The following is a 25,094-nucleotide window of genomic DNA, read 5'->3' as shown; positions in this document are numbered from 1 at the left end:
AGACAATGGGGAAACGACATTTACGTTATTATAGACCAACCCAAAAAGAAGGCAGAAAAGACAATAACATGCTAGAGACGTCGTCAGTGTAGCCCTCCTATTTTACATGGTAATTTGTATTATCAGCACCACCCGAGTGTGGCGTCACGCTTTCGTACACAATGGTGATGTTATCTGTACGACGGATGTGCCCCATATAATGGCTCTCGTCCCCGTGATCGTTAACTGTCTGCAAAATGCTGTCCTGGCTGCCAACATCTGCGACCATCATATTGCCTTTGCTTTTCCGGTGTGCAGACCGCTTGCTGCTCCATTTGTTGGACTCGGGCAGTTGTGCACTGCTCTCTTTGTACTGATATCTGCTGGTACTTCTCAGACTGCGCTTTCCGAGAATTATTTCGAGAAGCGGTTGTAACGTGGGGATACATGAGGCTAGGATCACGACGTTCGATTCGATACTGTCGAGAATATTGTCAATGTCCGGGATTTTCTCCCAACAACGGCTTGGTGCCACAGAGTAACACAAATTGGCTTACCTTGTCCAGATCACAAGATCTGCTGTGGCATCTGCTATAGTGTCAGTCGGACTCCGGTCATACGGGGTTCCGTTAAAAGCAACTTACATGTCGTATCGCTGAGATCAGCAAGGCCCGGCAGCTGCATGCACTTAATGATTGCCATTGCACAAGCGCTATATTTTTGTTTGTTAGCGATTACTGATGACAATGAGCTTTCCGAGTTCTTGCTTACACCGCACTCAGGCCCAACGCTGTACACAATGCCAATCGTTTTCGCAGCGACATATTGAGTTTCAGCAAAATGATTGTCGGATAAATTGCCAAATAGAGATCCGTAAAAGCAGATACGGCTATCATTGTTTAAGCTCGGCTTCATTCAATTAGGGTCGCACCTACCTCCAGTGAAGATGGCATAGTCCACAAGGATCCACGAGCTCCGGCAATGTGCGCCCTTCGACAGAAGGGACGTGTCCCAAAGAGCTCTCGCTGGATCGCACATGGTAAATAGCACCAAGATGCAGATGCACGACACCAGTGCCACGAACCCCGTCAGTCCCCACAAGATCGCACGTTGTATAGTTGTCGGGTTCAGGAAACGGCTTAGCAGGGCTGCCACGGCTAATTTGGGTAAGGCGAAGGATATTATACCCAAGGCGAAGTTGATATAGTTGACTAGCAAAACGAGTTCTAGTCTATCTGCTATGACGATTGCATGTTTTCCGTAACCTAGAGCGACGTCGACCGTTGTTACTACAGAATATGATATGCTGAAAACCTAAATTGATCGTCAGAATTTACGGCAAAAGGACAATTGTGGCAGTCGGACCTGAGGAAAAGTGTAATTGACTCACCATTGACGCTGCGATCAGCCAGTCATCTGCACCTGGGTTGCGCAAGACTTTAATGCGGATGAAGAGCCTGGCTGCCACAGCTAGAATTGCAAGACTGGTCATGGCCCAAAAGACAGCCAATATTCGTGGGCCCTTAGTCTGGTGGGCATATTCTGGAGATACAGCAGCCATCGCTTCGTATCCAGCATCCACAGCTTTGGTTGGACATGGATAAGTCGAATTCCGCAAATATCAAACAGTCCTCCGTTGATGTGATTCCAGCAAAGAGTTCAATTCGCGACTCAGGCTTTCCAGAGATCCATCTAAGGGGTTTACGTACAATCCTTTCATTGTACTTTGACAGGATTTGCTTTTCCTCTAGTGCCAATCAGTGCACTAGCTGTGCAACATAATCCCTGTCTCTTGGAAGGCCGATTACGGACCATCTCGTGCATCCGAAGTCGCCTTAGAGTTTCATGGAGAATCTTTTGCCTTCAACCTTTATATTATTTTGGTTCTAGGCTCTGGAGCCGAGACACCTAGATCCAGAATAATGTAAATTCATTAAAACTCTGACCAGGAATAATGTGCGATCTACTACTGTCTGACACAAACGATAGCATCGAAGCCGTCCAGTAAATCCCCAGGCAAGCAAACCAATAGCGGCACAGAAACGTGGCACCCTCATAAACATCATTTAATGACGTGAAATCACTTTCGGCCTAGAGCCGAGCCTCGATCATATTGTCGGCCGAGGTAACATGCCCGACATTCCAGGGTTCAACACACTGTCCGTGTTGGAATAAGCAGGAGACGGTCATTGCTAGATCGAGATTAGTGGATTGGACGCTACTACGGAATAGTTGGGATCGATCAAGGAAGGCAAAGAGCACATGAAATGAAAGGTCCCAATATTAACCGAGCTTCTTGACCTTCCCACAGTTCCGACTTCCGAACGAGCTTCTGCCTGGAGTCCGGTACCACCAGCGACGGTGCCGGCGCCGGCGTAACGCACCATCTCACACCGTTCTATCCCTAGCGTACTATAGTGCAATGCCTTAGTGAGTTACGTACGCTGCTTTCTTTGTCCTTTTGGACGCCACTGCCCGCAATTTAGATTGATAATAAAAATTGCTGCTATACATTCAAGTATTTCCAGCTAATCGGTGATTTTTTAGATTGCAATCCTCTTTTGTGATAGACGATCAAAAGATAGTGCTTGTGCGCAACTTCAAAAGCGCTCCCGAACACTGAGTACATGTGGCTGAATGTCACTTTCCCCTACAGCACCATTTAAGGCTGAACATCATGAGCCTATATTGCTTGTCTTACCTGGACGATCCACCATGTTCTTGGCACCGCAGAGTTCCCCAACAGCCAAGTACACCGTCGCTACAGGGTCGTACCATAGTGCTAACATTTAACCATCTCCTATTGATATTAAATTATCCATCGGATGTCCCACTATAGACTAGTAACACATGGGCAGTTCAAAAGTACGATGCAGGCCCGGGCCTATGGATGTCAATGGCGCGAAGTGTAGTGTCATGCGCTATCCGAGTATCCCTGCAAGCCAGCAGTGCGGTTTGCGCGGTGATAATTTATTGAAAGCAACCCTTGTCCGTCTCAGGGGTACCTCTGCTTTTGTTACTGAGACACGGATGCTTCTAACAGCACTGGCATAGACAAACTTCACTACGCTCACTGAAACGCGTGGCACAAGTATAATCATTTCGCTGATGCCAGCTACTCCTGGCTCAAGATGACAGAATTACCCCTGGTACTTCGATTCTTGCGATTGTAGGATCTATTGGTATGAACCCTTGTACTTACACGGCACCTATCTCGCGAATCCCGTTTGGCGCCTGTTAATTGAGATAGACTAGTCCCAGAATACGGCGCAGCAGTGGCACTCTATAAAAGTGCGCTAAATGCTTTTGGTGCGAAGCCGTCGGGGCCGGACTCTATGTCATGAGCGGACGCCCGTCCTCGAACCCCGTCTATCTCTGATCCAGAACTAATTATACTGCTATTTCCGTGATCTTATTAGTGAGGGTGCCGCACTAAGAAAGCTAGACCATCCAGTCTCGAACACCCACCAGAAATCGGCGGAGAGACTAACACAATGTCATATTGCCGCTGCCACCTCACTCGTGCGGATCCTCTAAACTAATTCTCCGTTTCAAACCATCATGTCTAGTTACCCACGGTGCCAGCTAATCACAGAGAGAACATGGAGAAGGAGCTCTGTAAACCCTGTCTGTCTTCCGCCATTGCATCTAGCGATATGGAGCCTGCGTTAATGTCACACGCGTCTTTGACCTAGCCGGACCATTGGTATGAACTTTCATTATCTGCCAAGGGCAGTACAAGCAACCAACCAGGGTCATTACTACCCCTCTCCAAGGAGTGGAGTCACTAAGGCGTCGCCGTTACATTAGCGACCCTACTGCAGGTCGCCAGAGTGGGCAGACTTGAGATCAATGACCAGTGGAGGTTGCAGTATCAGGCTTGTCTCCTTGATTTAAATCCTCGGTGGGCACGGTGGGGAATGGAGGCTAACTATATCGCTCTAAGTATCATGGATAAAGTATTCTAGTGCGGGCTATATTGCAGTACTATGGAAGCGCGCAAGGCGAGAAGCCTACATAGGCTGCTCATTCCGTCTGGCTCCCGACCCATATTAAGTAGTAGAAGGCGCCATCCAAATAGACATTCTTACATAGCTCTGGTAACCCATTCCGAAAGCATACCCAAAATAACTACAAAATGCCTCATAAAAACGGCTCAACAGTCATTGAACATTATAACAACGGAGATCACACCAATGGCAATCACACCAATGGACACCATACGAAAGGCACCCAGTCCAACGGCCATGTGCCGTCCACATCGAACGTGAGCGTGGACACGATTGCCATTACACCCAATGCACCAGACGCTGTTCCGGCTCTTATCGACCAGATCGCATCCCACAAATCCATCTCTCTGGAGGATTCACAAGAAAGACTAAGACTGCGAGATGCTGCGAGATCCTTAGCGAATGCGCTGGAGACCCCGCGAGAAACGATTGTTAGACAGTGCTGGACTACAGTAAGTCCTTGTCTTTTAGTTGGATTTTAGAAGATGTTTTGCGATGTGTATTCAGGCTGAGATCTAACTAACGGTTTCGGCTGTAGGCTACTCTGCACGCTGCTATTGAAACAGCTCTAGCTATAGGTGTGTTCAGCGAGTTATCTCGGGACAAACCCAAGTCTGTCGCAGAGCTTGCGGTGACTACACAAAGTGATCCGGTCTTGTTGTGTAAGTATTCACTAATCAACCTGCAATTCTGGCATGTATTTCTCAGGTCGAGTTGTGTTTTACTTACGCCTCCCAGCGCGCATCATGAAGCATCTGGCATCTATGACCGTAATCACTGAAGCGGGACCGGACGAGTACATCGCAACGAATCTCTCGATCACACTGAGTGTGGAGCGATATGGAGATGCTTTCCCTGCCCTGTAGGTGACACCCAGAATGCCAATGAAAAGGTTAAGGTACTAATATTATTTTTACAAATCCCAGCTCAGGTTGGTTATACCCAGGTATCTACGCTATCCCAGCCTTCCTTAAACAAAACGGATTCCGCAATCCAACCGATCCCACCAAGTCCCCATATCAGCTGGGACAGCGTGTCGACGAACACTTCTTCGAATTGGTACAAAAGAACCCGACCCTTGCCAAACAATTCGGCAATCACATGTCGGCGTACCATCAGGGACGACCGAGCTGGATGGACAAGGGCTTCTATCCAGTCCAGGAGCGGTTAATTGAGGGTACTGAGCTGAGCGAGAAGGACGTCTTCTTGGTTGATGTGGGTGGTAGCACCGGGCACGATGTGTCTGAATTCCGTCGCAAGTGGCCGGAAGTGCCTGGGCGTCTTGTGGTGCAGGATCTCCCTCAGGTTATAGAAACTGTGAAGGACGTGCATGTGTCCATTGACCCAATGGCGCATAATTTCTTTACGGAACAGCCGGTGAAAGGTAAGGCTTGAAACGGTTACTTTTAGCGATTGATAGATAGGGCTGACAAGGTTCAGGGGCACGGGTGTACTTTATGCATTCGGTTCTACATGACTGGCCTGATGATGTGTGCGGTCAGATCCTGTCCAACCTTATCCCAGCCATGAAACCGGGGTACAGTAAGCTGTTGATCAACGAGTATGTTGTCCCCAGTCTCGACGCGCATTTCGAGACGACAAGCCTTGACATGATCATGATGTCAATTGCCTCCGGGGAACGGACGGAGAAGCACTGGACTACGTTGATTGAATCGGCGGGGTTGAAAGTAGTCAAGATCTGGACGGTGGAAAAGGGAGTGGAGAGCTTGATAGAGTGCGAATTGGCGTGAATTCAGGACCTGTCTGCGATGCAGGAGAATCCGGTATGAGTACCATGGATCCGGTTAGCCGTACATTTTTGTCAAACACTTTATCTCGAGAATGTAGTATATTGATAAGGAATTTTACCAACGGTCCAGTGAGAGAGAAGGAATGGACGATAGGCGGACTGATAACGGAGCTGACGCCAGGAGTGGATCCCATGGTGGATAAGCGCACGGAGGAAGACACCGGCTGTCACACAGATGCAGGGCAGGATAATGGGAGGGGTCCTGAGCGTGGGTAGTAAACTAGGTATGCTCTAAACTAACCATGGGCAGGATGGTAGCATTCAAACGGCGGGCAATGACAGGCTTCCAGAAGACGAGGAGAAAAAGCATCGAAGGTCTGACTAAATTCAAGGGAATCGATCAGCACCCCGCCACGTGACTCCCCCAGACCCGCCCTGTATGGGCCCCACCCGATTGCCCGTTATCGACCAATCACAACCATGCCGAGCAAAGCAATTCGACTTTCCCGCCTTTTCTCCTCTTCAGGTCTGCCATTTCTCCTCCTCCTTCTCTCTCTTCTTCTTCCCGTCTGCTTCATTCTCCTCTCCAATCCTTCTGTTCGTGGGTAGATCATGTCCTGATCTGACCTTATGCTCTATCCCTCAGATCTCTCGGATAAGGGATGACGAATTAGCGAGTCTCCGGACCCTTGGATCTGTGTCGATGTTTCGGCAATGACCTCCGCAGCGCACAGCAGTCATCCACCCGCCGGGAATGGGGTGACTAAGCGCAAGTCAGGTACGCTCTGCAATGTTATCAAGGACTCTGCATATCTCTGCTATTCCTCTCATGGTTCTAATGAAGGTTCCCATCTAGGCTCCGCGGCCTGCGTCCACTGCCATCGGCGCAAAGTCCGATGCGATGCCCGCATCGTCGGTCTCCCATGCTCCAATTGCCGTTCCGCGGGAAAGACGGATTGTCGGATTCATGAAAAGAAGAAGCGTCTGGCTGTGCGATCAATTCTCGACCCTGTTCCAATCCGCTGTCGACCACCTCCTGCTTCTTCTGAGCCTACACACAGACACTCTTTGCCCCTCACGGCTACAACCCCGCCTGACGCTTTCACCACCACCTTCCGCGGCGTCCAACCGGAAGTGACAACGCCTGTCGCACCTCCCACCTCAAGCCTACATAACCTTCATCAAACGCTTAATCATAATGTTAATCACCACCCTCCCCATAATGGCACCGGGTCAGCTTCAGAATCTCCGACATATAACCGTCCTCCGGGCCAGGATGTCTCGGCCGAATCAGACTCACACGCGGACTTGGAGAAACGACTAGTGAAGCTGATCGATGAGGAAGAATCGGGCAGTCGGGAGATTCGTCGGGGTGTGCGAGCTATATATGTGGGCCATGAGCTGTCGAACATGTCTTTCTTGATCCGTCAGCAACGTGACAAGGATGACGACGTGTATCACTTTGCAGGCAATGAGATTCCGCGACGACAGTTAAGGACCGGACATGATCAGCTGCTCATGGATGCTCTCACTTTGCCTGAGCCGGCCCTAGCAGATGAGCTGGTGCAAGCTTACTTCGACCACGTCAACCCGGGGTATCCTATCATTGACGAGGACCTGTTCATGGCGCAGTATCGCAATCGGGACCCCGCTGATCCTCCCCCAATATTGCTGCTACAAGCCATCCTACTCGTGGGAGCCCATGTCACTCGTCCCAAAGCAGAACGCGATGCCCTCAAGGACATTTTCTTCCGTCGTGCCAAGTGGCTGTTTGATTCCCGTATTGAGCGTAATCGCGACATTCTGGTGCAAGCTGCCCTCCTCTTGACTTGGCACTCAGATGGTGCCGACGATGATGTTGCAGCGAATGCGCACTATTGGGTGGGTGTGGCTGCCAGGATTGCTACTGGTCTTGGAATGCACCGAAATCCTATCTCCAGCCGGTTTGTCTCCCGTGATCGCCGAATGTGGAGGAGGCTATGGTACATCATAGTGCAATTTGACGTTATGGTATCACTTTCCTATGGTCGACCGCAGGCAATGTAAGCAGATATCCCTCCTCTCCTTTCCAATTGGTTGCTTACTTTATACACAGCAATCTCGAAGACTCCGATGTGTCTCCATTGACAATCTCCGACTTTGAAGGCTGCGGACCTCGTGTTCAATCCGACTATGTGATCCATTTCTCTGAACTCTCAGTGATGATCTCGTACATCGTTCGAAGCCGCTTCGGACTACGAGTGAGTCCAGAGCGCCGCAAAGCCGTCCTCCTCGAAGCCGACGAAGCCCTTGCCAATTGGTCTCTGAAACTGCCCGATAAATTACGTCTCCGAGCATCCGACATGGACCCCTGGTCCGCCATGCTCCATCTCACCTACAACAACTTCCTGATCCTCCTCCACCGCCCACACCCCCGAGCATCCGCCTACTCAGATGACTACGGGCCACACGATGCCGAAATCTGCAGTGCAGCCGCAGGAGTCATCACCTCCATCTTCGAAGAACTCCGATTAAACGACCGCCTCAAGTTCCTCTGGTACTCCGGCGTGCACACCCTCTTCACAGCCATGATCCAAGTCCGCGTCGAACTCCGCTTCTCCAACCCCGTCCTAGCCATCAACGCTCTCCGCCGCTTTGATTCAGCCTCCTACTCCCTCCGCGAGCTAGCAAGCTACTGGTTCCACGCCAACACCATCCTCCGCCTCTTCGAAGACTCCAGGCGGCTTCAAGAAGACCTCCGAATGGCCACCAGCGAACGACCACCCCGCCGCTTCAGCAACCCTCAAGACCAACTCAAAACCACCCTACACTCCACTACTTCCACTTCCACTTCCGCACCCACAACAATGCAAACAACACGAACCACTAACCCAAACCCCACAGACCGCCCCCTTCCCTTCGAAGTTCCCACCCCAGACTCCTCCACGAACCACCTCCCAACAAGCCCACACCACAACCACCCTCAACCTCAGCCCCAACAACAACAACCTCACCATCATCATCTAGACGCCTGGATCCCCCCACCTCCACCCTCCGCCACCATGACCCCCGTCGTCGACGCCATCGACGCCGACGCACCCCGCGAATCCCTCGACTGGCGCCAACTCTTCTCCTTCACGGATCTGGACCAACCCGTGCTACCAATGGCCATGGAAGGACTACCCGAGTTAGAGGATGAGTGGCGTCAGATCTACTGGCAGGAGACTCCGATGTCGGATCTTTTGTTAGATGGAGGGTGGATGCATGGATAAATATCTCGTACCCCAGGTGTCTGGATCTATGGTTGTTTTCCTGTTAATTTAGCGAGTCGTGGTATCTTCATTCTGGTTTGGTTAGATTGGCATTTTATTCTTATGATGATGACTATGATGATGACATCTCGTTTCAATTTGTTTCTGTCTATCGCTCGTCCCGTTGTTTATATGATGGACATTTAGCCCGTTCTTCTCTTGAGTACGTACGCAATTAGGGGGATTCACGTTACACCGCGCAAGCCGTTCATGAACTATTTCCCGTCGTACAGAAGTTATCTAGCGGTAACCATAAGACTTGGCTTCTACTGTACGGTTTGAAATGCAACCACGTGATTTTTTTTGGCTGTCAGGGGACAGTGAAGTCCAATCCGTGTTCTATTTGTCAGGTTCCTGTTGTCTTCTTCTTCTTCTTCTTCCTCCTTCTGAACAGTATCCCATACTCTGCAATAAATAATGACAAAGACACACATACACACGCAAATAATAGATACTCAACTCAGACAATAATTACATGTAACTGGCCCCCTAGCAATCGGGTGTGGGTACCCCTTTTTCTCTGGTCAACCATAACGCGCAGATGAATATTGTACTCGTAGGCATGAAAATATATGGGCAATTTCTCTCTCTTTTGGTTGGCTTGATGTTGAGAGGTGAGTTGCTTTGGTTATATGGAGGTGACTGAGAACGCCAAGTGGGCCTGGCAGGGTCGGCTAGTGCTCCAGCCGGTTGTAGAAGAGAAGATGAAGAATCAGAAGCAAAATAAAACCAAATCATGGGGGAAAAACTATCTCTCGGCTCCGTTGTTTCTGTCGTATTGCTTGATTCGTGTTCGTTCCGTTAATATCCCGTAAGTAACCCATTGTATCGTACCGCGTAATTAGGATCGCTGTACAGGGAGTAACATCCGGAAACGTTCGTCGCTTGGGCCTGTGATCCCAGCCGCCTTTCATGCTGGAGACGAGGGGCATTCAGCCTCTGCAGGGTTGAAGGGGGGCTGATGTTCGAGTCTCTGCTTGTCCGATTCCGAAGAAGCCCCTTGCTGCAGGATAGTCGTCAAGTCCAGCGGATGGTTCTCCCGCACAGTAGCATACTAATAAGATTCACCGGTGGTGCCGTTGTGCGGCTGGCCGACCATCGGGGGGTAGCCATAAGCGGAAGTGTCCTGCTCAGACGGGTCCAAGCTTTGGTTCATGATATTGTTGGCGCTATCAGCAGCATCAGGAAACCCTGCACCAGGTCCCATTGGACGGCCACCAGGACCGGCAGGCCCGGGGGCCCCTACGGGCGCGCCAGCACCATATCCACTGCTTGTTGGACGGTTCTGGTGCTCGCCTCTTGCGGATTGGGTCTAGAGGAATAATTAGCGTCCGGATACGTCATGAAACTCAATGTCGCCTGTTACGAGGGAAGGCAACATGAATGGGGACGGTTGCACAGGTCTCACCTCGCGATACTTGGACAGGTAAATCTTAAGGGCCTCTGCATAGTTTTCAAACCCGAGGGAGGTCATGGCGAATAGAATGTCCTCCCCGTTGACGGTCTTGCGCTTTTCCTGCTGGCATTTCTCGGAGGCTACGGACAAATGGGTAAGACTCCGTCAGTGAATGAGCTTGTAGAGCAGGTGTGGTCGCACCAACCTTCGCTAGTGATGAATGAGATAAACTCGCTCACACATTCTTGCATACACTCCTTGGCCTCCTTTGCGATTTTGGCATTTTCAGGCAAAGCCAGCTTCATGATACGGGCCACTTAATTTGCAACATTAGTATCCTGACCTGGTATCAACTGTGATATATGCGGGGGTCGCAGGCATGAATGAAAGTGTTCAGGCGTCTTTTACTTCCAGACATTAGGAGGGTAGGCGGGCTTATATGATGGGGAATGCGCGAACAACCAAGAGACGAATGAGGGAAGAGCACGGAGAGGCGTTATCCAAGCCATGAAAACTCAAGTCACAAAACATACAAAAGGACTGGCGGTTAGGACCAAATAAAGGCAACGGGGGTGTGCGGTTGAGGGGGGTGGGTGAACCATCATAGTAGGGCAAGAGGCGGTTGACCAGCAGATAAACGTAAGGTACGCGCAAATCAGGAAAAAGAGAAAGCTGCAAGGGAACGCAACTAACCATTTGCAATTGGCAGCCATCTATCCTGCTCCTTTACCTCGAACTCTCCCTGACCCTGCGCCTGAGTGTCTTGTTGGTCCTTATCCATTTGTTCCTGGTCTTCACCCGATTGAACTTCGGGTTCCACCTCCGGTTCCTTCGAGGGAGAGGTCGACGACATGATTTTTAGCTGTTCTGAGAACGTGCAGAGATACTGGATTTAGAACGGGGGCTTGTCTCTAACTGCTCTGTTGGCAAACCACGTCAGAGCTGCGTGCAGCACGCGGTGGATTCTCGAACTCGCGCGCTATGATACAGCCGCGCCAAGGACAACGAGGGTGCGTCTGGCTGGGCAGCGATTCGCTTCACGACAGCCTGAACGGGGAAAGACGGGCGTAGTTGCGCGTGTGGGGGATTGGCAATGCTTCTGCGATAGTCCTGCTTTAGCGTCGTGAGCAAGGACCGGCGGGATCTATTATTCGACGAGGAGGGTGGAGGGAGGGGGGTGGGTTGTGTGTTTGGTCGCAGCAGGCGTTTCTGTTTGTTATTGTTTTCTAAGGTACTTTAAATCTGTCTTGCCTGTCTGTCTTTTTGGGATTTCCAGCGCGTTTTCTTTTTCGTATTTCTTTTTTCTTTCTTTTTTGATTTAATGTCTTTCTTCTTCTAAATGGAAAGATCTGATTTGATTAGCCAGAGTAAAGATGAATACAGCACCAGAAACCTGGAAACTCTTTTTTTGGCAAAGCCCCTGTGGCTCAGTGTGGAGGGAGGTTTAGAGGGCAGCGCACGCGCGACTGCAGGAGTGGTCACGTCAGCAAGCCATGCGCACTTGACAGTTTCCAGCAGCCCGGAAGATCTGGGAACAAGTCGGGGCGGGATGTGACGCGGGTAATGCAACACGGAAGTAACCGTGGGTCAGACTGGCAGTGTGGCACGTTGCGCAGCTGGGAAAAGCAGCAAAACCAACAATTAAAGAGGGAGCAACCGACCAGGCGATTGGATCAAATTCCGGTGGCCCACGACGCTGGGGGATGGATGGGGCGTGTAGAGTTAATGGCTTACCGTCCAGTAGAGAGCAGGCAAATGGTCGTAGGGCAGGTATTACTGGGGACGGCCGCGATGCGCGCAGCAATCAATTGGCGAACCAGAAGTCCCTGGCAAGACGAGCAACGATCACTGGTTGTTGCGAGAAAGTCCCCCGACACCAATGAGATCGGACGGAGATCTAGATATAAACGGTGGTTTTCCAACGGAGGGGACTTGATAGATGAAATTGATGATGATGCTAGATTTAATGGAATCGCGATTGATGAGCGTTGAATGCTTGCTCACTCTCAAGAGATAGATGAGAAAGAGAGAGAAGAGGGAAGAGAGAGAGAGCGCGAGAGAGTGAGAGACAGAAAGGACGAGGAAACGCGCGACGCTGCTGATGGCCTCAGGACTCTATTACGCTCCCCTTACGCGGTATCCTTGTGTATTGGTCTGTTTTCGGAAAGGTGCAGACCCTCAATTGCGGGTGAGGGGAGATGAGGGGTGTCACAATACGGTATTACACGTGATGTCGGCCTGACATCGTCATCATCAAGTTTGCCAGAGATGAACCATGCGATCGACAATTGGGATACATCTTCTCGGGTCACTCTGTCGCGAATATATTACGGAGCATCTGCAGTATAGTAAGTTTCAGATTTGGCTATCTCCGAGCTCATCCGTCTCGAGCGCAAGCTTTCCCCATAATCGAGGCTATGGCCCCCGTTGATCTGTATCCTGCATCTCTCTGGTCTGACATCCCATGAGCTTGCACTATGGGCAAATTTCTGGCCGATCTAGAGTCCACATCTTGAGCAGACTGAAATAAGAGGCGTTGCTACCCTGGCTGAGACTGCATGGTCAAATGTACCGAGTTCATGCATGGATGTAGAATCCTGGCTAAAGTGTGGACCGGATAGCAGGTGTCATATCAGGCACCAATGTATAAATGGATCCTTCAATCTTATACCCAAATCGTCAAACAAAGCAGTCAAGGATGACCGCATGGAAGCTGCTGATAAACAAGTAGTAGTAACCACTGTCCACACCACCATCTTGAGGATTCCTCTCTTCAAGTGTGAAACAGCCTACTTTATGGTTGTCATCAGGCGAGACTACTAAGTGGAACCTCTGCAGCCCAACGCTCGAAGATGGTGGGGATAAGGGACAAAGGCACCCATCCACCAAGTGCTTCATTCACGTTATCATTAAGTTTGCAGATTCATACCCAACAGTCACCACCACCACTACTTGTTGATTTATAAAGGTTACAAGGAGGGTAGGATCTTAGCCCAGGACTCAGGAGCCATGACCTCCAAGTATCACATCACAATCACTTATCTACATACAAAGCGGCCTGAGGCTATCATGAAGCAGCCAGTCAGAATAGCTACAGGCGTCCTTGTGCCTGGACAATGTGACCAGTAGAGTAGATCAAACTTGGGCGAAAGCAAGCAGCCTTAATCCGGTCGGCTGCAGCTTAGACGCCTTGTCCCACTGAAGCCAGCTCACCCGAGCCACACCCCTCCCCTTCGACGCATAAGCGCCTCGAGCGAATTGGTCAATATACGCGCCCTTGGAAAAACCCGCCGGAAAGCCAAACCTGAGTCAATAGAAGAAGAGATCAATAAAGAAGATGATAAGGAAGGCCTCGACACCATGCAAGAATGAAGATCACTGCTAATAGCTATCATATAAATCAACCATTAAATTCCCGACCGGCATCATCAAACAAAAGCTTAATGTCTCACTTCTCGCATTTCAGACTGATGAAATCTTCCTCGACCCGGCACTGCTCATTAGGCACGAGTGCATCGGAGGCCGCAGCTGTCTTTGGTAGAACACCGGTCCCTGTCGATTTGCCTCATTCTGTTATCGATGACGTGTGGAACTTCTGATTCTTTGTCTCACCCGGTTTTGGGTAGTCATAGTCACAATCTTGGTGGTTTGGGGATTGCAAAGCATCACTGAAGCGCAAACAAACGACCGTGCGATCACCGGGCACTTGTTGTTAACGCCGCAGTCGCAAATCTCCTAACTCCGAGATATATACTAATCACTACAGTAGAAGTCCGTGGTGAAGTGAAGAGGAACATTTTCATTTTAGACCCCACATATGGGAAAACCGGCCACTCCTAGGCCGCCTCAGCAACATACCAAGCATTTACATAGAAGGCAAAGGGAACACATGACAGCGAAGGGAAGAGATGATGAAAATGGAGAGCTAGAAACGGACCGGGTATGTATGAACATGCATGTATGTAATGTGAGGAACTATGAATGGTCAAGTAGGTAGACTTCTCCCAAGGGTTGGCTTGCTTGCTTCCATCCTCCCTCCTGATACAATAATTGGGTTGATAAAGTAAGATTAGATGGGCGGTCTAAAAGGTTCTTGTAAGGTGAATATAAGGGTTTATGAAAGAACGGCCCTGGTGACCGTTCACGGCTCGGTCCAGTCCACCTGGTCTGTTACGGGATCGGAACCGTCCTTGGCATACGTGATACGGAGACGAAGGCGGAGCTTAGGTGGGAGGGCCTGAAAGAACTTTAGTCAAAAGCAAGCAAAAATGTCGCGGTTGGTTGTCACTTACCCCAGTGAGTGCTGCAACTTTGAGCATCTGGATACCTTCGTCACCAGCATCGAGATCAGCCTTGTTGATCGCGCTGAGCTGTAGCTTCTGACTCTTGGGCACGGCTGCTTGCAATCCAACATTGGAGAAGCGGCCAAAGCTTGAAGTGTTGCGGAAACGAGCCTGAATCTGCGCACTCCCACCGCTGCCACGTTGGACCTGGAGGGCAAGGGAGAGGTCGTTCTTGTTGAAGGCCGTGTGAGCAGGAGCCGCCGAAGGGGCAGGAGCGGGTGCGGGCGAGGCAGAAGATCCCAGGCCTGCTAGGAGATCCAGAGAAGATGCAGGCTCGGCAGGTTTGGGAGACGGCGTGCTTCCGTTCGTGTTGAACAGGTCCATGATAGCGCTGGTACTGGCAGATCCTGCAGGCTTCTGTGCGGGTTGAGGAGAAGGTGAGGATAAGCTGGAGTCGCCGCCGAGGATATCGGCAAGGAGATCAGCCGTATTCTGGGAACCGTTGGTAGTTGGGCTGGTCGGTGGGGCGTCGCCGCCCATGAGGTCCAGAAGCATGTCCTGCTCGGCCTGTTTAGCAGGCTTCTTGGATTTATCTTTCAGAATCTTGCTCTGGCGCTTCTTGGTCGGTGCACCCAACACTCTTTGTTCTTCGCGAATCTCAGGCGGGGGCATGCGTTCGAGAACTCCACGACGAATCTGGTCGTAGCCGAACAGGTTGACATACTCGACAGCCCGCTGTTGAATCTCAACACTCAGATCGGCAGTCCGGCTGCTGAGGAAGCGACGGAGCCGCTCAACCTGTGCTGCATCGGTCATGCGCACGGTGAGCTTCATAGAGGCCGTAGTGATGTACTCCACCACTGTTTGCGTGGCGTATGTGCTATTGAGGATGTTGGTGAATAGGTCAACAATGTCGCTCTCCCTGACCTCTTTGACCAGCTCCTCTTCCTCATACTGACCGCCACGGAGAAGGTTGTCACCGTACTCGCCAATGACCCAGGTAGCCGCAAGGGTAAGACCTTCTTGCGAGATGTCTTCTTTCAGCGAGAGATAAAGCTTCTGCACAGAGTAGGTCTGCAGCTCTGGTGTGGTGGCGATGAGGCGAACAAAAGACGAGAGGATCTGCTCCTTAACATAGGCACCGGCAAGCTTGAGTACACGGAGAATCGTATCAACATGCCAGCGTTTGTTGGGGGCATATCGGTCAGCAGCGATACCAATTTGAGTAGTCATGGCTGGCTTGAACTCGTTGTCGGCCACTTCCAGGAAGGCGAGCAGCTCGCGAACGAGAACGCGCACGTTACTCTCATTGATCAGCATGAAACTGAGATCAAGGGCACGCCTTCTGATACTGATGTCCGGGTCGCGGAGACACTCCAGGATGGTGTTGCGGTGCCGCTGAACGGCGTTGGGCTCAATTGCAACAACTTTGTTCAGCGTGTTAAGAGCAACGTAACGAATATTGTTGTCCTTGTTGGTCAGGAACTTTCCAAGAATGTTAACACCCAGCACCCTCAGTCCAGAATCTGCTTCGATATCGAGAATGGTCAGGACAGCCTCGTAGAGAATAGCGTTGCCGACGTTCTTCGTCGAATCAGTGTTGGTGGCCACCTGGGCCAAAATGTCGTTGATCATTTCGCTGGTCGCCGCATCCCCTCTTCCTAGTACTCTGAGAAGGCGCAGTATCTTCACTTGAAGGAAGGGATCGGTGATACCGGAGACGTCATGTTCTGGGGCGTATCCCGAGGTGGTCAACCCCTTTAGGGAGCGCACAAGACCTCCAGCCAACGGCCGGAACATCTCGATCACACCCTCCTGTCCTTCTTCCGCTTCCTCAGCTTCACACATATCAATCGCAAGTGTTAAACCGCACAGCAGAACACCGTGGTTCCTGTCCGACAGAAGAGTCTTTGCCTTTTCCAGGAAATGCTCCTGCAGGTCGGGAACCTTGCGACATACACGCATGGCACACAGTGCCGCCTTCCTCCGAATATAAGGGTTTGCAGTAGACATTAGGTTTTCGACTTCGGGGAAAAGGTCTCGGGACATTTCGACGGAGGCGATATTGCCCAGGGCGCAGAGGGCCAAGCCGACGATGTATTGGTTGGAGTGATTAAGGTCACTGCAAGACATCAGCCAGGAAATTCATGCCGATCTTGTTTACGAAACTCACTTCTTCAATGAGTTCGTTACCAGCGTCAAAACTTCTTGGTTCTCATCCAGTAACAGCATCGTCCCCAAGTATCCCAGGCGCTTGTCGGCGAAACGGTGGGAGGCCAGTAGCTTCAGACATTCAATTTGACCAAAGTGTGTCCGTTCACCGAGTGTGAATAAATAGAGAAGCTTGGCCACATTGTTTCTCCTGCGCAAAGAAGTAAGCGGCGGGTTCGAGGGGTTGTAGAGGTTGGCGGTGCCAATGCTAACCGGATGCCCGAATCATGGCTCTCTTCCCTGAAAGACGCACGGATGGCCGCACTCTCCTTTTGAATGACTGCTCGTTCATCGGCGATTGTTTTGGCAGACCGCACATTTCGGATAAACTGCTTGACTAAACATGATAGGCGGGAGAGGGGGCGACAGTTAGCGATCGAATTCCGGGGACAGGGGCATGGGAGCAGTATAGCAATGTGGGGGAGGGTTCAACACAAGGACACCTACGGGATGCCATGGCGGCCACAAGGACCCCCGGACGGGGAGGTGAAAAGAAGGGAGAGGATCGACGTAAAGGGGAGGGTCGGAGAAAAAGAACGGATGCGAAGAGACCAGTCTGCGCAATCCGGAGGTCGGTGATATGGAGGAAATAAGAATGACGGGGTCAGGGAGTAATGGTCGGATGCAGCAGCAGCAACGAGGTCGTCGAGAGCCTCGCCCGTCCTTTGCGAGTTGGCCGGCTTGGCATCCCTCAAGGGCGGCCGGCGCATCACGTGCTGGCACGGTGAGCTTAATCACGGAGAGTAAAGCTAGCAACGAGCAAGTATATCATGAACCCTTTCGAGCTTTGGAAAGCGGGTATATAATTTATTTGCGGGCGTCAGAATGTACTTGAACTAGGAATCAAACAATCAAAATAATAAAGATCATCAAAACTGAGGATAAGTAATGAGGGGGAAAAAACAAAAAAAGAGATCAGATAGCATGTCCTGGTTTCGATCCAGGGACCTCCGGGTTATGAGCCCGGCGCTCTTCCCCTGAGCTAACATGCTTGGGTTGTTGTAATGCTCATCCAGTTTATATATTATATCCCAAGCCTAAACTTAGTTACTTTATGAGGCGCTCAAGGAAAATGTCAATCAAATGGTCTGACCTATATATATTGTGCGACACATGAACACATCAAATCTGGTCAGAAAGTTACTGCCCTCTAGTAACTGCTGATATGCATAAACTGAAGGTATATAGGAAGATTGCTACACTAGAACACAGTAGTTATATATTCCTCTCTTAGGCCTAGTACTACTACCAAACACTACTATGTACAGCTTCTCGAAGGAGCCCACAGAGCCCAAGATATCTTACTGAATAGGATCATCAAATGATACATCGGTAGAGGCAGGGCCTTTTACTTCCCATCCACCTGGCGGTGTAAGCCAAACAATGAACCTGATACGTTTATCCGGTCATATAGTACTGAACCTGGCGGTGAAGTGCAACCAACCGAGCCCGATAGTATATCTTTGTCATGGCCCACAGCACTGACAACCCAACAGATCAACATGATCATCGAACTCCAACTTTCGTTACCATCGCAAAGGAAATTACGGAACATACCATGTCAACTATTTTTGTCCTTCCTTGAACCGTGGTTCTCAGCAGCTTCAGTCTGAGTGTATAATTCTGGACAGCGAAGAGTAGCAAGCAACTAACGGACAAACATTCAGCCAAGCCGTCCTCACTGGAGCTCTTCCACGTCAGCCGATGGATCCCTGTAAGCTTATCAATTAACGATACCATCGGATACGAACGAATTCCGAAGAGACGAATCAGCCGGCTGTAAGACATGCAATCAATCAATCGATCGTTATGATCTTTCAGGCTCTCTCCATGCTCATAGCATAGTTACTAGGGGATCATACCATCACGAACTTCCCCAGGAACAAACGAGAGCAAATACTGATAATCGAACACTTCTAGAAGCAAAACAATCGATCGCGAAGTACCACATCTGTCACCTATAGGTGGGGTAAATAATCAATTTGAAAAACACGTGCATTTTTTTTTTTTTCTCGCAGAATACCGGTCCCAACACTGGATCATCCACCACGCTGCTTCACTACTGGCTCTCAGTCCGGGTCGGCAAACCATGGATCAAGTCCCTCTTTCATTCCCGCCGCCCCTCCGAGGGACCCGGAACAATCACACTGAGTAGTCAGTAGACACTAGACAGACTAAGTAACCATGCTGCCTGTGCCCGCGCAAGTGAAAGTTCCCATTTCCCAATGTAGCTTGTTAGTCTCACACTTCGAACAACTTGACTAACTAAACCTACTGACTGTCTCCTCCGTATTACTGATAATCGTAAAACTGACATATGCCCTCTTTATTGCCGTTTTGCGTCTTCGTACATGATACGTATCTAGTTACCTACCAAATAGGAACTTAACGCCAGTCCAAAACAAATAATCCTCGGATTTGCCAAACTGTTCTTTAACTACAACCCTTGTTTAAATTAGCAATATACAAGACACAGATCCATACCTGCATAACCGCAACAAACCGATCCGATCACCCACCACTCATCACGCATTCATTCATTCAATCATCCATCGAACGAACCAAACCAAACCAACCAACCCCGCCTTCACAATCTTCGTTGCCTGTCTACTACCTGTTCCATCTCTCGGCCTGAATCCGCATCAAGACCCCGGAAACATCATACACACGCAGCCAGCCCCAGCGGCACCACCAGCCAACAGCCAGCCAGATAGCCAGCCAGCCAGGCTATATACCCTAAGATCTATTATTGCCCAAACCAAAAACCAGGCAGATAAATATATCCATTTGATCTATCCACCCATCTAGTGGCGTACAGGGGTGTGTGTGTGTGTGTGACTGTGTATGTCAGTGGCTGTCCATCAAATAAAAAACCAGGCCCACGGACCACATCCATTCCATTAGTCTCGCCGCCGCGTGCAAGCACGCATACCCTGCACCCAGTGCGGAAAGAAGAAAAAAAGAAAGAGAAGAAATGAGCACAGAGTCAATGACAACCTCACTCCGACGCCATCACACAGACCAAGAGGATGTGGATTTGAGTTGTAATCCTGAACCTTACAACAAACGACGAGCGTCGTCTTTCTTCGGCCATGTAACTGGCTACACTACGAACAATAATAACAATACTACCAAAACTAAACAGACAGCGGAGAAAAGCCGCGACGAGTCCTGGTCGTTAAAGAAGTTTCTGAGGAGACATGTTAGTACTCGTCGATATTATCGGGTTCTGGAACGTGAGCCGAATCGGTTGAGGAAGAGGTTTACTCAGTAGTGATTTTGTATTTATTGATTGGAAATGAGATGAAATGAAATGAAGATATGGGAATGGGGTGTGAATGTATTTATCTATCGACTGATCACTTTGGACATGGGTTGTGATTTTGTTCTGGTTGTTTATTATTGTGATGATGCCTGTCGTTATTACTATCGTTATGGTACTGGGGGTTTCATAGTATATTTTTGCTATACTTCGATTGCTCAGATCGATGGCTAGAACCATCGTTATCCCCTCCTCTGTTTACTAGTACGTACTACTACTGGTGTTGTACTACCATTCATTCCCACGGATTCCGCTCAAAGCCCAACCGCGGAATGGTTGGTGGGTATTACTATCTACTATCGGCACCCGCAGGAAATTTCCTCCCACGTTATTTTGTTTCTTTTATTGGACTACTATCATGTACGCTTATCAGTGGGCGGGTGTCTCTTCCTGCCTCCTGGTTCCAATGTCACGATCATCTTCTCTCTGTCCCAAGGATCATTGGAATGAATGGATGGGTCAGGACGACGGAGTGATTATTATTTTTTTTTTCCACTCTCATAAATTGCATTTTTCTCCTTCCTGTCCTAGACTATCATTTACTTTACCCATTTCCATCCAGACCTGTACCATGGCTCCTCTGATTTTTATTTTTATCTCGGATCTTGGCGTTGGTACTAACCAAATATCCCCATCGCACCGTATCTCCCAAATGAACTGCCCGAACTCCGGTGTTATCCCGACGACAGATATTGATGGAAATTATATTGGGCGCAGGAAGCCGTCGGACATGGGCAATGGGACCAAGATTTTGTGGAGTCAGTCAGTCCCCCTCCTAACAACGTGGCGCGCACGTCCGTTAGAGACTAAACGGGTCTGGTCGAATCTAGACTTCTTTTCATGTCTCACATCGTCCGTAGTTCGGTGGACTTGGGTCGGGGGCTTTGGTGTGGAACGATGACCAAGCTCGAGTCGAGTCGAGTCCAAGACACCATCCCATCCATCTCGATGCGTTTTGGTGATGCCACATGTAATGTCGGTATTTGCCTGCTTAGGTGTTTTAATGGTGGATGGGTATAGTGAGCATGCGAACCACGCAGCAAAGAATCATGAAATGATAGTAGTAGTAAAATGTTGGCGGATAGATGTCGTAGAAAAGCACTTATGCATGCATGCATGCACGCACACAGAGATTGTAAGTTCTGTCTGCCTGCTGGCCTGCCTGCCAGCTCAATCCGACGTGGTGCCTTACAACACGTCCCGGGCTTCACGTTAGCTCCGTGCCAAGGGAAACCAAAACAAGATTTTTCTTCTTTCTTTCTTTCAAGGTTCGTTGGAGGTGGAGTGGACTGGCTAAATCGCTGGCAGTTGAGTTTGAGTTTAATGCTTGGACGTTATAGCATGTATGTATATATGTGTGTATATGTATGTAGATGCAAATGTCTGGTTGCCTTGACAGTCGGATATGTCATATCGGGTTTGTGTTCTGGTTGATATTAGCGATGTGCGTTTGAATTATAAATTGTAGTAGTTGCATCTGGTTGCTGGCTTTGTGGTCTAGGCGCCTCGTGCTGGTGGTCTATATACTGCACTGGTAGAAATATTGGGGTGTGTTGCGGTCTTCCATGATTTGATCATGACTTTGTTGTCGAGTCAGTGGTAGATTCCGCGGCATTCCGATTGTGCATATGTTGGATCGAGTGGATGTGTTTTCTTACATGGATGGTGTTGATTGATGCTGCAATTGAAGTATTATTTGTTCGATTCTATATATAAATATCGAATCGACAGCATAGTGCAGTTGACGGAGGTCTGTTCGGGGAAACCACATTAGTGATTTTAGCTATTATAGGAAGGAGCTAGGACATGTAATGTTCTTGTGTGAGAAGACTAGTTAGACATCATATAGATGGTGTGAACTGGCATAATGAGATATTGGGTAGAAGTCTCCTGGGAGTAGTAGGTGTTATTACGCCGGTGTGTTGAGTTGTATAGACTGTCGCCAGGGCAATCCAACAGCAGCATATGCTTCTGCATGTATGTAGGATGGTATATACTTCAGAAAAGAGTAAAAGAATCGACGCAAGGATGAAGTACTAGTATTACTATTCTGTATGGAGTGCAGAGTGCATGGACGTATTGAATGCAGTGCCCATCCACACTGCAGCACAGCGTACTGGAATGGACATTTATATTGCAGCGCATTGCTGCATGGTTCTCCTCACTCATACTTATCATTAAACATACTCCGTTGCCTATGACACTTCAGCAGCTCTGTAAAATACTCTGTAGCCCAGCAGGTAACACAAAATGCGAAGGGTAACGCACCCGGTTATCCTAATAAGTTGGGGAGTCAGGTACCAAAAATGGTTGGATACACAACGGCTTCTTAATGTTAGGAAGACCCACACCCCCTCATAGATGGGAAATTAATCCGCCTATCAACAAGGGCGTTTACACCGAGACTGTTCGGTGATAATTTACTAGTGACTGAATACTGATTACGAAAACCCACAATATGGAAGCTCCATATGGCCGATGGAGCATGACATGCATAGGTAGCGGAGCGCGCACGAGTAGTTATCTGTCTATCTAGAACGAGGGGGACGCCGGCACTGGACAAAACATACTACTGATACCAAGAAAACTCTGGGCGTCCTGTGCGTTTAATTAGAGCTGCCCTAAAACCATGGTACTGGGAGAGTTGGCTACCTTTCCCTGCCTACCCGAATGCTGTACACAGAGTTAAGCCACGCTGAACTCTCCGAGTGAAACCCCATTAACAGGGGTTGACGGCCACCTGCTCTCGCCTCAGTACATGCAAGGCAGGAAAAGCTAGCCGCTGCTTTGTGTGCTCCGGCGGATGTTAGTCAGACGGAATGTCTCACTCTCCCATCTTGTGCCTCTCATTACACTGAGATCTAGCCGGGTCTCCAAGTAATCAGGAACATTGGTCCACTGATTTGCGCTGGATGACCCTTCAAACCTATGGGTATATCGCGAGGGGGTGATGGGCCGAACTCAATGGACGAAGTCACGAAGTAGACAAACTGACAAGCTTGAGACTAGTAGGAGCGTATCGGTAACTAGTAGTCCGATGATGCGCCGGGCCAGCAGATGTCATGACAATCACAGGCTCTAAGCACGAGATAGGTAACGATGAGAGAGATCGTTAACGTTTACCTAAATCGGGAGCTTGACAGGATGCCAGCAATATTGTGTAGTAACTAGATAGTATCAAGGTCAGTAGTAAAATTCCGCGACTACTCTGCGCTCTTCCAGCTCTAATGCAGCACGCGCGTAAGTGGGCTCGCATGGGCCTGGCTTCGGCATTTCGGGTCGAGTACGAACCAACTGAAGACTCGAGTGGGCTAGACACCAACTCGCTTGTTCTCAATTGTTTTGTAGGGACTAGGGAGAGTCGGGCCCGCCTAAGCAATCTGCAAGGACCAAAGTAAACAACAGGAGATTATTTCCGTTGCCGGGGGTTCGGCGTGGTGATGACTCAGGTCACTCAAACTCGGGAGAGTCGAACCGCTCCCAGTCTGATAGCAGCTGACTAGAGTGAGCCACTGACGCAGGTCGATACTGCCCAGGCCTGCGACTTTCTCATTTCGAACATACGACCGGATCAAAATCACGGTGATCGACGGACATCGCACTGAATCTGATGTTTTGGAGTTCTCAACCTTTGGACCCTAAGGTTTTTTAGTCGGAAAAAAGAGGCCCCACTGTAATTGCGAGCAGCAGCTCCCTAACTGACAATGGAGATTCGACCGTTACGGGTTACGGGCGGTTTACGTTATTGTGATGGGTGCTGCACGCTTTGGCCAATGCATACTCGACCTGTCAATGGCTGTCAAAATTGTCAATTTATTAGCTTGTGGCCAGCGGAAATTGGATGGGCTGGGAGCGGGAAGTTTAACATGAACTCCCATCGTGGTACTCCATCCACCCCTGTTTGATGTGGGAGGTACCTGACTAAAATGTGTCAGAGTGGTTTTCAGGTGATGGAAGAGTGCAGAAGAGTGAAAAGTCAGCCATGTCCGACCGATGGAGATAAGTAGTATCAGGTGAGTAAGACACTGCTGAGTAGGATTACTTCATACGATCAACCAGCAGAGATACCTATCGGATATCAGTGGTCAAGTACCAATCCCTAGCCCGCCAGACTAGGAACGAACACAACCCACCCACCAAACTTCTACACTGCATCTCTGCTGGTCTGGATCTTTGATCGTATCGGCTGGTAAAATTGTCATCGGCTCTAACAAACTCGGTTGAAGCCAAGCTAAGATTTTCGCATCGCGGTTATGGCTCCTGTGGACGGTGTCTCCCCACCCCAAGAAGCCCGTTGGACCGTCATCTCGCCCCCTCTAAGCATTCCTCATGTCGCGAGGATGGGGCCTAACTGCTTAGCTAAGGCCGGGGCGCGGAACATGAAAATCTTTCATCGTGCTTACTGTATTTTGTAAGTGTGATCGCTTAGATACTGCGAAGCCACCAAGTAGGCATGGGGAGCAATCATGCATGGCTCTCAGTATTCCAGGGTACTTTGTGAATGAGGAGCGGTTATTGCCGTCGGTAAGATGAGCGGGGGTATTGGGCGTGCATCCGGCTCCTGTAGGTAGGTCTGAAAAGGTCTTGCACGGTACTTTCCGCGGTGGTGACCACATCTACAGGTCATGTCGAGCTCACTGAATATATGTCATAGTAGGCGCGCGCCCTCGGTAACTAAGAGGAGACTGCCTTGGCATCGGCCGAAAAGGCTAAGCAGCAGCTGCCTACACATTCTCAGAGAAGCTTCCTTTCTCTTATCACGATAAACTCAATTCCGATCAGGTTGCATAGATCTCGTCTGTGAGTGTAGTTGGAAGAGTATAGTAAGCTTTAGCATGACATCATTGGCTATA

At 49.6% G+C, this 25,094-nt stretch overlaps 5 protein-coding genes and 1 non-coding gene across 6 annotated transcripts; 2 read left to right on the top strand and 4 right to left on the bottom strand.

Annotated features, from left to right (window-relative positions):
- Positions 1-97: 97 nt before the first annotated feature.
- On the bottom strand, positions 98-1,540 carry AtWU_05209 (PAXNEB family protein; the record flags this gene model as incomplete). The annotated part of the gene is made up of 6 exons (XM_035500319.1): positions 98-458; positions 537-567; positions 624-691; positions 751-868; positions 915-1,293; positions 1,370-1,540. The coding sequence occupies 6 exons, from the start codon at positions 1,538-1,540 to the stop codon at positions 98-100; spliced, it is 1,128 nt and encodes a 375-aa protein (XP_035356212.1).
- A 2,577-nt stretch (positions 1,541-4,117) lies between these two features.
- Positions 4,118-5,740, top strand: AtWU_05208 (o-methyltransferase; the record flags this gene model as incomplete). The annotated part of the gene is made up of 5 exons (XM_035500318.1): positions 4,118-4,441; positions 4,528-4,651; positions 4,728-4,851; positions 4,916-5,373; positions 5,430-5,740. The coding sequence occupies 5 exons, from the start codon at positions 4,118-4,120 to the stop codon at positions 5,738-5,740; spliced, it is 1,341 nt and encodes a 446-aa protein (XP_035356211.1).
- A 713-nt stretch (positions 5,741-6,453) lies between these two features.
- AtWU_05207 (C6 transcription factor) lies at positions 6,454-8,990 on the top strand (the record flags this gene model as incomplete). The annotated part of the gene is made up of 3 exons (XM_035500317.1): positions 6,454-6,517; positions 6,596-7,781; positions 7,835-8,990. The coding sequence occupies 3 exons, from the start codon at positions 6,454-6,456 to the stop codon at positions 8,988-8,990; spliced, it is 2,406 nt and encodes an 801-aa protein (XP_035356210.1).
- An 840-nt stretch (positions 8,991-9,830) lies between these two features.
- Positions 9,831-11,278, bottom strand: AtWU_05206 (nuclear transcription factor Y subunit beta; the record flags this gene model as incomplete). The annotated part of the gene is made up of 5 exons (XM_035500316.1): positions 9,831-10,032; positions 10,085-10,341; positions 10,438-10,565; positions 10,631-10,741; positions 11,119-11,278. 5 exons carry the CDS (start codon positions 11,276-11,278, stop codon positions 9,831-9,833), a joined length of 858 nt encoding a protein of 285 aa, XP_035356209.1.
- Positions 11,279-14,566: 3,288 nt separating this feature from the next.
- AtWU_05205 (AP-1 complex subunit gamma) lies at positions 14,567-17,376 on the bottom strand (the record flags this gene model as incomplete). Its single annotated transcript, XM_035500315.1, has 5 exons — positions 14,567-14,662; positions 14,718-16,830; positions 16,882-17,070; positions 17,133-17,256; positions 17,367-17,376. The coding sequence occupies 5 exons, from the start codon at positions 17,374-17,376 to the stop codon at positions 14,567-14,569; spliced, it is 2,532 nt and encodes an 843-aa protein (XP_035356208.1).
- Positions 17,377-17,839: 463 nt separating this feature from the next.
- AtWU_t133 lies at positions 17,840-17,911 on the bottom strand. Its single transcript has one exon. It is a non-coding gene; the product is annotated as a tRNA-Met (tRNA).
- Between the last annotated feature and the right edge of the window lie 7,183 nt (positions 17,912-25,094).

The sequence above is a fragment of the Aspergillus tubingensis genome, assembly GCF_013340325.1.
Source record: "Aspergillus tubingensis WU-2223L DNA, scaffold_7, whole genome shotgun sequence".
NCBI classification, from domain to species: domain Eukaryota; kingdom Fungi; phylum Ascomycota; class Eurotiomycetes; order Eurotiales; family Aspergillaceae; genus Aspergillus; species Aspergillus tubingensis.
This window is presented reverse-complemented; position numbering and strand designations above follow the sequence as displayed.